Source organism: Rosa rugosa, chromosome 6 (assembly GCF_958449725.1).
Source record: "Rosa rugosa chromosome 6, drRosRugo1.1, whole genome shotgun sequence".
In the NCBI taxonomy this organism is placed as follows: domain Eukaryota; kingdom Viridiplantae; phylum Streptophyta; class Magnoliopsida; order Rosales; family Rosaceae; genus Rosa; species Rosa rugosa.
In genome coordinates this window covers 8,387,636-8,399,482 of record NC_084825.1, presented here as the reverse complement: position 1 = coordinate 8,399,482, position 11,847 = coordinate 8,387,636, and the positions used below count along the sequence as shown (strand labels likewise).

The following is an 11,847-nucleotide window of genomic DNA, read 5'->3' as shown; positions in this document are numbered from 1 at the left end:
CTATTGATTGTTGAACACTTGAACTGCAGTTTCACTTGCAGTTTGGATTTTATGATGAATGTTTTGAAACTGCACCTCCTAAATAAACCAGTTACCGGCCCGCACCGAACCGCATTTCGGTGGAACCGAATAATGCGGCCCAGCACACTGAAAAACCGGTTGCGGTTCTGAAAATGGCTAAACCTCAAAATACGGTGCGGATGCGGTTTGGCCTCAAACCGGGCCGACCGCACCGAGTCCAGCCCTATTCAAAACCCAGATCCAAATCAAAATAAGCTTCAGAAAATATAGGCACTCACTGGAGTTGGAGTAATAGTCTTGCAAATGGGCATCGTGGCCTCCATTTCTCCAAAGCAAAGAGACCTAAGTAAACCTAGTCAATTCAAATCAAACAAAGAACAATAATAGTGTCACTAACCATCACAAACAAGTGAATTCTTAGATCTTGAACAAAATCTTTCAGTGACTCTGAAAAGAAATAAAAATCAGAAGAGACGGAGAGAGAGCAGGAAGAACCGGGAATCTGCAAACAAAGAAACAAAGAACAAAGTGTGTATGAGTGAGTATCAACAATCAAAGTTACTTGAAATACAGTGGAAATTAACAGAGTGTGTATGAGTCTCCTTCATTGGAAACAACAAACAAATAGAGCATGGGTTGAAGTACGAAAATTTTTGTTTGATCAGTGAAACTGAAGAAACTTACTTCAATCCAAACTCAAATATATTTCAAAACGAAATCAATAAGTAACAGAGTACCTGATGTTGGTTGCGCCGTCGTAATTGCGGTTGTGTTCGGTTCCTCCGTCACTGGCATTTGGTGCTCGAAGTCGCACCAATCGAGGAGGATAAACTCCTTGGAGGCAGGTTGGACCAGTTGGGGTTCGGATCTCGGAGCAACGACGTGGTGGCTTTGGAAGAGAAGCACCGGCAGAGGCTATGGCGCCGGTGAGGGGACGGAGGCAGTAGTTCAATGAGGGAGAGACAGTAGCCGTGGAAAGAGAGCAGGAGAGGGAGGAGAGCGCTAGGGTTTCAGGGAAGAGCGAGAGAGAAAGAGCTGAACGCAGAGAACGAGCTCAGGTTGGAGAAGGAGCTGAGGTCGGGGACGCGAAGGAGGCGGTCAGAGACTCAGAGTGAGAGTCTATCAATTAAGGTTCAAAAGTTTTTAGATAAAGTGACTAAGTGTTGGGGGGAATTAAAATTTTAGACCCCGCGTTTCTCAAACGTTTAAACTTAGTCCCTCCGCGTTTTTTAAAATTTTTCGAACGAAACTTTTCACATCGTTTAATTTGGTGACTGATGTCCATAATAACAATAGAAATCGGTTTTTTCACAAACTGATGTTAGCACGTTTTTTAACATCAGGTGCAATGTTGACCGATTTAATAGTGGCGATGTCTAATGACATTATTCTAGTAGTGAAAATTTGCTAGAATATTCACTCTGCGCAATGCAGCGATGGGTCATTGTCTTGCACTCTTGCATTAGCCTAAGAAACTCAAGCTCTATTTATGTATAAGCGTGCTCGTGCTTTTTTTTTTTTTTTCCTCACTCTCTCTTTTAGGCCTCTGTTTTTGGTTTTTTATTTTCTGGCCTCTTTTCTTTTTTTTTTCTTTTTTCTTTTTTGGCCTCTTTTCTTTTTTTATGGCCTCTGTTTTTTTTAAGTGGGTTGGGCAGCGGTTTAAGTTGTGTAATCCTATATAAACAGTACTTTCCTAATCCATATTTCCGATGTGGGAAGGCCATGTCACGTCATTTTTTTTTTTTTTGGTCGAAGGTAGCATCAATTAACAAGGCCCAAGGCCAAACAACCGTACAAGGGACACAGCCCAATACATACGAAGTCTGCAAAGCATGATTCACATAGTCAACTGCCAAAACAAGCAAGACTAGAGAAATCAAAAGAAAAGAAAGAACAGCTGAAAACCTAAAGCAAAAGAAAAAAAAGAAGGAAATAAAGAAACAAAGCCCAGATCTTCTTCAGCCGCCACAAATCCAGCACCACCAACGTCCACCATGGCCGTCGTAGCTGAATTCGTACATGGAACTCCAAAATTGCAACTTGTAAGGAGACCCCTACACCAAAGCCCGATCAAAATAACCCTGAAAATGGAAAAACAAAAGAAAAAAGAGGATCTAAACACAGATATATCCTCTTCCCCACGGTACAAATTTGCACCATAAATGTCACGTCATTACTTTGAAATTTTCAATCTTACTTGTCCTACCCAAACTGCGACATCTCATCTCTTCTCTCAGTCCGACTGTAACTCTCAATGCCCTCGTGTGGAGTCGCACGTGCGTGTTCGTCTTCGTCTTCGTCTTCCTCTGAAAACCGCAAAAAAGTTTCAGTTCGGAGAAAATCAAACCAGGCATGAATAATTCTTCTTTCTGCGAACCCATGACGAGGTATTCCCAGATTTCTAGTAGTGGCTTCGATGCCTTAATTAGCTTATTCCCAGATCTCTCTCTCTCTCTGACTCTCTCTCTCTCTCTCTTTCTCTCTGCCTTGAGGAAGAACAGAGAAGCATGAACAGTTGTGAAACACCCACATGGGGGGAATAGGATCAAGCCTTCATTTAACACCGAACTCTCCGATGAGGTAAGGATTTTATCCATACTTGTCATCTTCTGTGAATTTGTTGCGAGCATGTTCTTTGATTTCATTGGATTATGAATTCATTGTACCAAAGAATGTACACCACAGAATGAGTAATCCTTCAAAATTTATTTTCCTTGCTCGATATATCGCTCTAGTCCGCAATTCAATTAGTTGACTGGGATACAACTTATAGAGGAGAAGACTGCCAAAACGGATGAACTGCCTTTTGTATTTGGTACGATTTTGAACTATATTGGGAGTAGAACTACCCTGGTGTGCTTAGCCCAAAAGGCTTAGCTAGAGAAAGTAGTTAGTCTACCATGAGCGCTGGGGAAAGCTAATGTGAGATCATCAACCCCCTTCTCTAGACAATCAAGAGCTGGTAATGCAAGCAGTTTGATCGACTTACCCATAAACCAAATCCACTACTGTCAGATGTTTATGTCCACTCAATGTTGTCGCCGAGAATTGCTTCTTTAACGAAGGCTTAGACACCTTCTAATTGCTAATTATAAATGAAGCTCCTATGATCGGTTTTGTTGGTAAGGAGAGCTCCAGTCATGGACGGAATTGAGCACAACATAACTTGGATGACTGTTGAGTTGCTTGAATGAATGATGCCCCTACAGGCTTCTGAAAGTACCATTTTTTCTACTTTTCCAGTTGGTCATCAAGTAACAAGTCTATTGATGATATTACTACAAAATTATATAGATTAGATTTCAACTTATTTTTGGGGTTCTCCTTCATTAACCAGCTTGCTGTTTTTTTATTTCCGGTCTTCATTTCATCATGAATTTGGGTCTTTCGCCAGGTAATTCAAATCTGTTTCGATCGTTAGTCTTGTTTATTTGAAGAGGAAGTCTATTGCTCAAATGCAGATTGTTCCCCAGTTAAAACTAAAAAATCAAAAACACATTTTATTGAAGGCACTTCCGATATAAAGTCCCTCGGCATTGTGAGGGGTTAGGAGCTTGTCTAATCTGCTACTTATGAAAAGAGAAGTGAAGCAAACGATTGTAATAGATCAATTGAAAGGATTGGGATGCGTAACAGGTACCAGCTTTGTTTGATTTTGAGATTGGTTTGGGATTTGCTGGAGTTATGCTACGATGTTGAGAAGGGGCTGTTATGACTGCTCCCCACAGAAATGTCTCCACAGTAATTTCTAATAGAAAAGATAGTTCCAATTCAAGAAAACAACCCCACTTCTCATTGACTCGTTACCGAAATTGGCATTAACAATAAGCATAAGGAAGAATAAAACTTTTATTCACTGAGACTCTAGAATATTCCCAACAAAAATTTCTCCAATTTTTTGGCCAATGTTCCTGAATGTTCCAAGTCTCAAATGGATAACAAAGGGCCTTGCCACCAGAGGGAGGCTGAACTTCTAAGAGCGGGTAAAGATAAATGAGATTCCCTTAAAAGGACAAAGAAAATGTAAAAATTAACACGTGTTTGGTCGTTACTCGTCACACGTGGGATCCCACTTTTGACTCATGTCATTCCATACAGTTGAACTTGCTTCCAAAGCTCAGGACTTTCAGCTCAAAGAGCACTTGACATTATATATAAAACCTCACTCTTTCCTCTGCACTTCAGAGCAAAAACAAAACTGATCAAAATCAGCTATTCAAAGTGGAAGAGATGAGCTGCGGCGGCTTCACAGTTCCGAAGGGATACCGATTCCATCCCTCCGACGAGGAGCTGCTTAGTCACTACTTGGAGGAGAAGAATCAGTGCAAGGACTCCCAGATCACTACCATCATCCCTGAAATCGATGTGTGCAAGCACGAGCCTCGCGAATTGCCAGGTAAACCATCTCCGGAACCAGAACACCATCAATTTCAACTGTTAATGATCATGATGATAAGGAAAGTCATGTGTATTGTGTTGCATTTTTGCAGAACTGGCGTTCACAAGGGCGGAAAGTCTGGGCAGGAAATTTTTCTTTTTCTTCTTCTTTTGGTTTGCAAGGGAAGTGTCTTGGGACAATCAAGGAAAGTGGTACTTCTTCACTCCGCGTGATTACAAGTACAACAACAGCACTCGCTCCAACAGGACTACAGGGGAAGGGTTTTGGAAGATCACAGGCAAGGACCGTGCAATCAAGGCCCCCGGCTCCAAAGCTGTGATTGGGAGAAAGAGGACCTTGACCTTCTACAAACGTGGAGTGCCGAAATCCCAGAAGACCAGCTGGGTTATTCATGAGTATTATCTCATTCAGGCACATTCTGATCCTCCTAAGCAGATAGGGGACTTTGTTGTCTGCTGCTTGAAGTACAAGTCAGACAACTCTGATTATGATAAGGATGCCCCATTCTGCGATCGAGGTAGCAGTAGCTGCAGTATGGCCTCCAATGTTGAAAATCAAGCAAAAGAAAACTGGGCATCGGAAGAGCTGGTAAATGTTGTTCCAATTCCCAGTGGAAATGATGATGAAACTGGTGGTGGTATGATTACAGAAGAAGAGGAATACCTGACTTTAGAGGAGGTGGAAGAAATTCTTCACAATCCCATTGGCAATCCGCATGAATTTGAAGGCACGCAAACTGATCCTTGTCGTATAGATAAGAATGATCCTTCAACCGCTGTTGAACGCCAACCTGATAGAAGCAATTCATCTGATATGATTGAAGAGGTCAGAACAAACTTGCATTTTGATTTCTTCTATGAAATTTTCAATATGGAGCACAAAAGTATAATGAAAATGTTACCTCACACTTTCTTGTTTGTCATGAAACAGCTACTAGATGACCCAGAAAATCTGGATTCACTCTTTCATCCGCCTGCACCACCTCAACTGCATCAGTCACCGATGCATACCACCAATATCCATAATGATGAATGTCGTAAGAGGACATATCCATTTGAGGATAATGACCCTTCTCTTACGAAGAAGAATAATATCTCAACCAATGATAACGACGAATTAGTAAGCAACATCACATCCAGTTCTGAAAATCAAGCCGCAAATATGATTCCAGAGGTGAGAATAAGCATGCTCTTTTAACAACTTTTTATTTGAACTTCTAAATATGCTGCAACAAAAGAAGTGAATCCAAACTTAACTCTTTCTGCATTTGTTAATTCAGGGATATTCTCAACTAGGAGCAAATCTGGGATCAGAATTTGATTCATTTCTGCTAAAGGATTACGATTATACATTAACATCAATAAACGGAGGACCGAGAGATTTTTCCGATGACAATAATTTCATTGAGTTGGATGATTTACTATCTTCATACGAAGGTATTGACTCTTCTCTCGCACAGTTCCTACATACAGTTATTGATGGAGGTAGAGGAGTAACCAGTGACAGAAACACCGAAGTAGTACATGGATCGGTAAACGATTATTCTGCATCAGCCATTGGAGCAAAGCTCCAGCGTAGCTGATCAACCTTTATTTATAGGAGAATATCAAAGGAGGCCTCAGTAATAATGTGTCTCTAACTTACATTATTCAGTCGGTGATATTCTCCTACAAATGATTCAAAGATCTCCAAGTTATATGAAATGCTCAGCTGTGTTGATTGGCATACAATCGCAGCTTTTCTGCATTTCTTGTCTGGAGGCTTTGGAAACTTCTTAATCGTTTTGGCATTCTATTACAACTCAAGACAGCTGCAACTAGTCTATACCTGTTTCTCTTTTCTTTTTCTTTTGGGAGTGGGGGAGGCATTGCTGGTGTCACAGCGTCCCCCAGTGAACTTTTGGTTGAAAGTGAGACCGGCGAATGCATATGGTTCAAATGCCATCCGGAAGTCTACCCTTCACTGATTGTGACGAGTCCAGGCAAAAAAAGGTGTCTCTTCTCATAAGCAGTTCCTTGGAGGTGGAGCTTCCTCTGTCAACATTACTACCTATATTCATTCCTCAGATCATCTTGTCAATATAAGTACCAATATTCCTTCCTCTGATCAAACATCGTGTCAACCGAAGTACCAATATTTGTTCCTCATATCCATGGTTTTCAAATGTCCTAAAATCAAAGGACATAACTATCCACATCCCTTTCTTCAGATCCCCAATAGTGAATGCCCAGGATCACCAATAGTTGTTCATTAAACAAATAGTCGGCAATTAGTATGTCCTTAAGATCAAAGGACATACGCAAAACATCAATATCATCCAATATCCAGTCATTGAGTCAAACAGGGGAGGTGCTCCTAGAAGAATCCGACTGCAGAGCAGCATCACAAGCCAAGGTGAGATAAACAATCTGATAACACTAAAGAATATCTTTCTTGCATTAAATAAAATATTACACTGAAGAGGCTATTTGCTACAGCCTTAACTAAATCTGGTTTCTGTTTATAGGTAGTGAAGCTGCAGAGGCTAATACTGCTGTTTATCTGCTCCAGAAGAAACTGAAAGTCCTGGAAGCAGACACCAGTTCAAAGCTGGCAGCAATACAAAGCTGGCAGCCAACAGTTCTAGCCTAAGAGGCCACTATGGGCAACACAACTTCTGTATAGTCGCTATCAGGAAGCAGTTTAACAAAAGAAACCTGCTGCTAAATGGTTGCTGGAGTCTTAAAGATATATTAGTAATAATCAGACAGCAGTATTCTGTCTGGTTACAGTCATTTCCAAGATGTATGAATACAATTAAAGGTCATAGAGAGGCCTTCAGACTAAGTCTGAACACCTCATGCCTAAAACCAAATATTGTATCACGCATTAGATCGCTTTTGATTGTATTACACTATTACCCTATAATTCTTGTAGATGCTGTTCGTTGTGAAGCTTTAACGTTCAATGGAATTTTGTATATATTTTTCCCTGTTTCTGTTTGAACTCACATTATATACATGCCTCTAATTCTTAGAAAGGAGGACAAATAGTGACATAAATATTGAAATTGAAAACTGTAAAATACTTTATCATCTAACCTTTGAGTGCCAGTGTTGGAGGATCATACGAATAAATCAATGGTCAAAATCACAGAGGAACATCTCCTGACCTGTAAAAGGATTAGAATGGAAACAAGCATTCAATAGAAGAAACCCCAAAGCTGACTTTCACAATAATCCTTGCATAGTTGTGTCAACAAATCACCATTACTCAAAACCCCAGAAGCAAAAATCTGTGAAAGCAATAAGCAAAACTGATTTCAGTACCTGAAAGGCGGGAGCTTGCGAGTCAATCACATTATAGAGCAAATGGGTATAAGCTTTCTTCTTGTGCAGAATCAAAACAATCCTTATAATCTGACAGTGCCCAACAAAACAAAACAAAAGGGAGAGAAAAAAAAAAAGTTTCAATCTTTGTTGAATTGTGAAAATGAAAATGAAGAAGAAACCAAGATAGAAGATCGCACTTAGCCTATTCACAGTGCCCAACAAAAAGGGTTTCTATTTCTGTGAATAGGCTAAGTACAAGCCCTTAGTAAGCTTTCATCTTGGTTTCTTCTACCTTTTCATTTTCACAATTCAACAAAGATTGTAACTTTTTTTTTTTTTTTGGATTTTTGTTGGGCACTGTGAATAGGCAAAGGCCTAAGTGTGATCTTCTATCTTGGTTTTTTTTCAGCTTCGTCTCTGTATTTGGGTTTTCGGCTAGTTTTCTTGAAATCTTGGGTTAAACCCAAGTCTCTAGGCCCATTAATTTTCCCATTTCCTTTTTTCTGGCCGAGTTTACCAAATATTGGGTTATTGCATGCATAGTGTCAATCGGCTTTTTTTACTTTTTTTTATACTTTATTTGTGTCTATAATATTTTGTTTGAGTTTTTATTAGTTTTTTTTTTTTTAAAGTTTGTTTTAGTAATTTCTCTAAAAAATGTTTATTATGCGCAGTACCATTTGGTCTAGTGGCATAGTCTCCCATTTGAAAGTGGGAGGTTGTGAGTTCAACTCATGAAAGACTAGTTGTAGTATTTAAGTTGTTTATCTGATAAATTTTTTTTTTTTATTATTTATGAAATTATGAATAACTTTTTTTTTTCAAAAAATAAAAATAAAAATAACTTTTTGTTTAATAAGCAATTTTTTTATAGAAAATTACACACAAGTGTTATTTTAAAACTTTAATTAGTCATAAGGCCACTTCATATTTTTTGTACACAGAAGACCACTTTAAGGGTTAAAACTATCAAATTATTTTTATGTTATACCCATTTTGCCCTCACCATCAATTCAAATCAGATCAATCTCTCTCTTTTCTCCAATCCAAATCTCAAACCCAAATCAATAACAACTCAGCCCTCACCGTCTCAACCATTTTTGACTCCGACAAGGCTTCCTCGCTTCCAACGCCTTTGCTCCGTTTCCAATTCGCCACTCTCCCTGTCTGACGATCTACACGTCAAGCCGTCTCTACTCTCCATAACCGCTCTCACGGAGTCCGTTTCGTGTTCCGGCGTCGGCGTGCACTGAGAACCTTCTTAGGAAGAGGAAACGCGTCGTTTTGGAATGCGGACATCTCCAGCCTCGTTGATCAACTCCAGGAGAAGCTCGGCGTTTCCGTCGCAGCCCTCGTTCCTGCCGGTCGCCCTACGGTAAGTGTTTTCCCCAATTTGATTTGTGTTGGTAAGTGACTGAGATATTTCTGTTGGTTTGATTTGATCTATATTGGAATTCTGTGCATGTGTGGCTGCATTTTGTGGATTTATGCTTGTTGATATGTATGAAATTGTTTTCAGATCGATAAAGTCCATTTTGTACAAATTGATCCACTAGGTTTTGAACGGAGTAAGTTTTGAATGGAAGTTTTTGATTTGAGAGGTTTTGATGTTCTGGTTTTTAAAATTAGGTTCATTTTTCAGTTGTGTATGGTGAAGGACCGAAACAGTAGAGGTATATGCTTTAAATTTGTGTCTATGGCTGTAGTGTAGTTCAGATTTGACAAATAAAGGTACCGAGAGTTTTTATAATCGACTATGGCAGTAATATACTCTTCACTTGAGTACTAGTGAATGGAATATCTAGGTATTTAATCACTACGGCCCAATTAGATTACATGGAATATCTAGTAATAGTAGCTTTCTATCCCTATGTTAGTATATTTTCAAGCTGATGTTAGTAGGTTTTTAGTTTTAATTTTGATTGATTTCAATTCAGTAGCTCTCTAAAGTTGTTATATATAGTGGCTTTTCAACATAGTGATAGTAGTTTTCTATCCCTACGTTAGTAGTAATAGTAGCTTTCTATCCCTATGTTAGTATATTTTCAAGCTGATGTTAGTAGGTTTTTAGTTTTAATTTTGATTGATTTCAATTCAGTAGCTCTCTAAAGTTGTTATAGTGGCTTTTCAACATAGTGATAGTAGTTTTCTATCCCTATGTTAGTATACTTTCAAGCTGATGTCAGTAGGTTTTTAGTTTTAGTCAGTATCTCTCTATAGTTGCTATAGTGGGCTTTCAACATAGTTATAGTAGCTTTCTATCCCTATATTAGTATCTTTTCAATCTAATGTTAGTAATTTCTTTGTTTTCATTTTGATTGATTTCAAGTGGTCTTTTCTTAATAGCTTATTAAATTGGAAAAACATGATTATGAATGAAATTCATTTTTCTTCTTGCTGTGCTTTCATAACCCTAGCATTTCTTGTTTGGGATTTGTTTCACACTATCAACATGTATAATGAGCTAGTTTTGTGTAATCAGTATCTATGTTAGTAGGTTTTTATTACTGGTTCAGTAGCTTTATACATGTGTTATAGTAGTTTTCTGTACCTATGTTAGTAGCTTTTTGTTACTGGTCCAGTAGCTTTGTAACTGTTTTATAGTAGTTTTATGTACCTATGTCAGTAGCTTTTTATTACTGGTCCAGTAGCTTTGTAACTGTTTTATAGTATCTTTATGTACCTATGTCAGTAGCTTTGTACGTGTCTGGTAGTATACGTGTGTTATAGTATTTTTATTTCATAACTAATATTTTATTGTATCTTTGTTCTTGCAGAATTCTTCCCTTTTGCATTTGTAGTAATAGATTTCGAAAATCATGTGAATTTGGATATTGAAGTCTCCATTGGCCAAGAGATTATTCGGCTAACCAAGAAGTGTTGAAATGAAGTCTTGTGCTGAAGGTGGCAATATTATGCCTATGGGATTAGGACGTCACTATTGAAAAATGACAGTAGCATTACAAGATTGACGGCAGCTTTATACAACTATTGTAATTGATTTTCACAACTATATTAGTGACTTTTTACACATATGGAATTAGCTTTTTACATAGTTATATCATTATTGAACCTTGGATACTTTTTGTATCATTGAATATGATTTTTTTTCTTGATTGTAGTAGCATTTTTATTTTTGTTGTATCCTTTACATTTCTATAGCTTTGTTAGTATCAGGGAATAGTTTTCTCAATTTTTAGGAGTAGCTTTTGTTATGCTTGACAGTAGCTTTTGTTGGTAGAGATAATAACTTTTGGTTTTGGGGAGCGTAGCTTTTGTTAGTGACAATAGCTTTTATGATATTGTTGGAAATCTCACCAACGTAGCTTTTGTTTGTGACAGTAGCTTTTGTTGCTGGTGATAGTAGCTTTTGTGACCTCGCCGGAGGTTGTCGGAAATCTCATCATTGTAGCTTTTGTTACTAGCCATAGTAGCTTTTGGTATTAATGACAGTAGTTTTTGTGGTCGCTGAGTTTGTCGGAAGTTGGCCGGAGACCCGTCGGAAGTTCGCAGGAGGTCGGCCGGAGACCCACCGGAAGATGGCCGGAGGTCGGTCGGAGACCTACCGGAGTTGACCGGAGTCCTCGCCGGAGAGAAGAGAGAGAATGATTGTTGACTTTTTACTCTAGTGGCATTCATGTAAATATGTTAGTTTTTATATCCTAAATATAACACCCTTTTTAATCTAGTGGCCTTATGAGGGAAAAAATTAGTTGGTGGCCTTATGGCTAAAAAAACATTCAAATATGCACTTATATGTAATTAACCCATTTTTTTATTTAAACTGCCAACTCCAAAAAAAAAAAAAAAAATAGAAACTGCCATTGCAGTTAACAAAACGTCTAAGATCTTTTTTTTCTTTTTTTTTTTGTAATTTCTTCAATTCAGTTTGCTATTATATTTACTATTTTATCCTTCATGCTATAATTTAATAGACTATAATCAAAGAAGTGTTCAAGTAAATCCCTATTTGTGTGTCTGGCCCAAACTCTAGGTTACTTGACCTAGTGGTAAAAGGGTTTAATTAGATAATCTCGGAGAATCTTAGAGATTCATATTCAATGTATGATTACCTTTCCTTGTATGATTCGGATTATATGCATTGTAATCCTCTAT

The 11,847-nt window shown here is 38.3% G+C and overlaps 1 protein-coding gene and 2 long non-coding RNA genes across 3 annotated transcripts; 2 read left to right on the top strand and 1 right to left on the bottom strand.

Moving 5' to 3' along the window:
• The first annotated feature begins 3,746 nt into the window (after positions 1 to 3,746).
• On the top strand, positions 3,747 to 6,225 carry LOC133715238 (NAC domain-containing protein 2-like). The gene is made up of 4 exons (XM_062141657.1): positions 3,747 to 4,417; positions 4,512 to 5,245; positions 5,351 to 5,593; positions 5,700 to 6,225. The coding sequence occupies exons 1-4, from the start codon at positions 4,252 to 4,254 to the stop codon at positions 6,000 to 6,002; spliced, it is 1,446 nt and encodes a 481-aa protein (XP_061997641.1). The 5' UTR covers positions 3,747 to 4,251; the 3' UTR covers positions 6,003 to 6,225.
• A 425-nt stretch (positions 6,226 to 6,650) lies between these two features.
• Positions 6,651 to 7,984, bottom strand: LOC133715239 (uncharacterized). Its single transcript, XR_009848965.1, has 3 exons — positions 7,729 to 7,984; positions 7,501 to 7,571; positions 6,651 to 6,789 (listed from the first exon to the last, which is right to left on the bottom strand). It is a non-coding gene; the product is annotated as an uncharacterized LOC133715239 (long non-coding RNA).
• A 1,515-nt stretch (positions 7,985 to 9,499) lies between these two features.
• On the top strand, positions 9,500 to 10,864 carry LOC133718643 (uncharacterized). The gene is made up of 2 exons (XR_009850440.1): positions 9,500 to 9,536; positions 10,509 to 10,864. It is a non-coding gene; the product is annotated as an uncharacterized LOC133718643 (long non-coding RNA).
• The last annotated feature ends 983 nt before the right edge of the window (positions 10,865 to 11,847 follow it).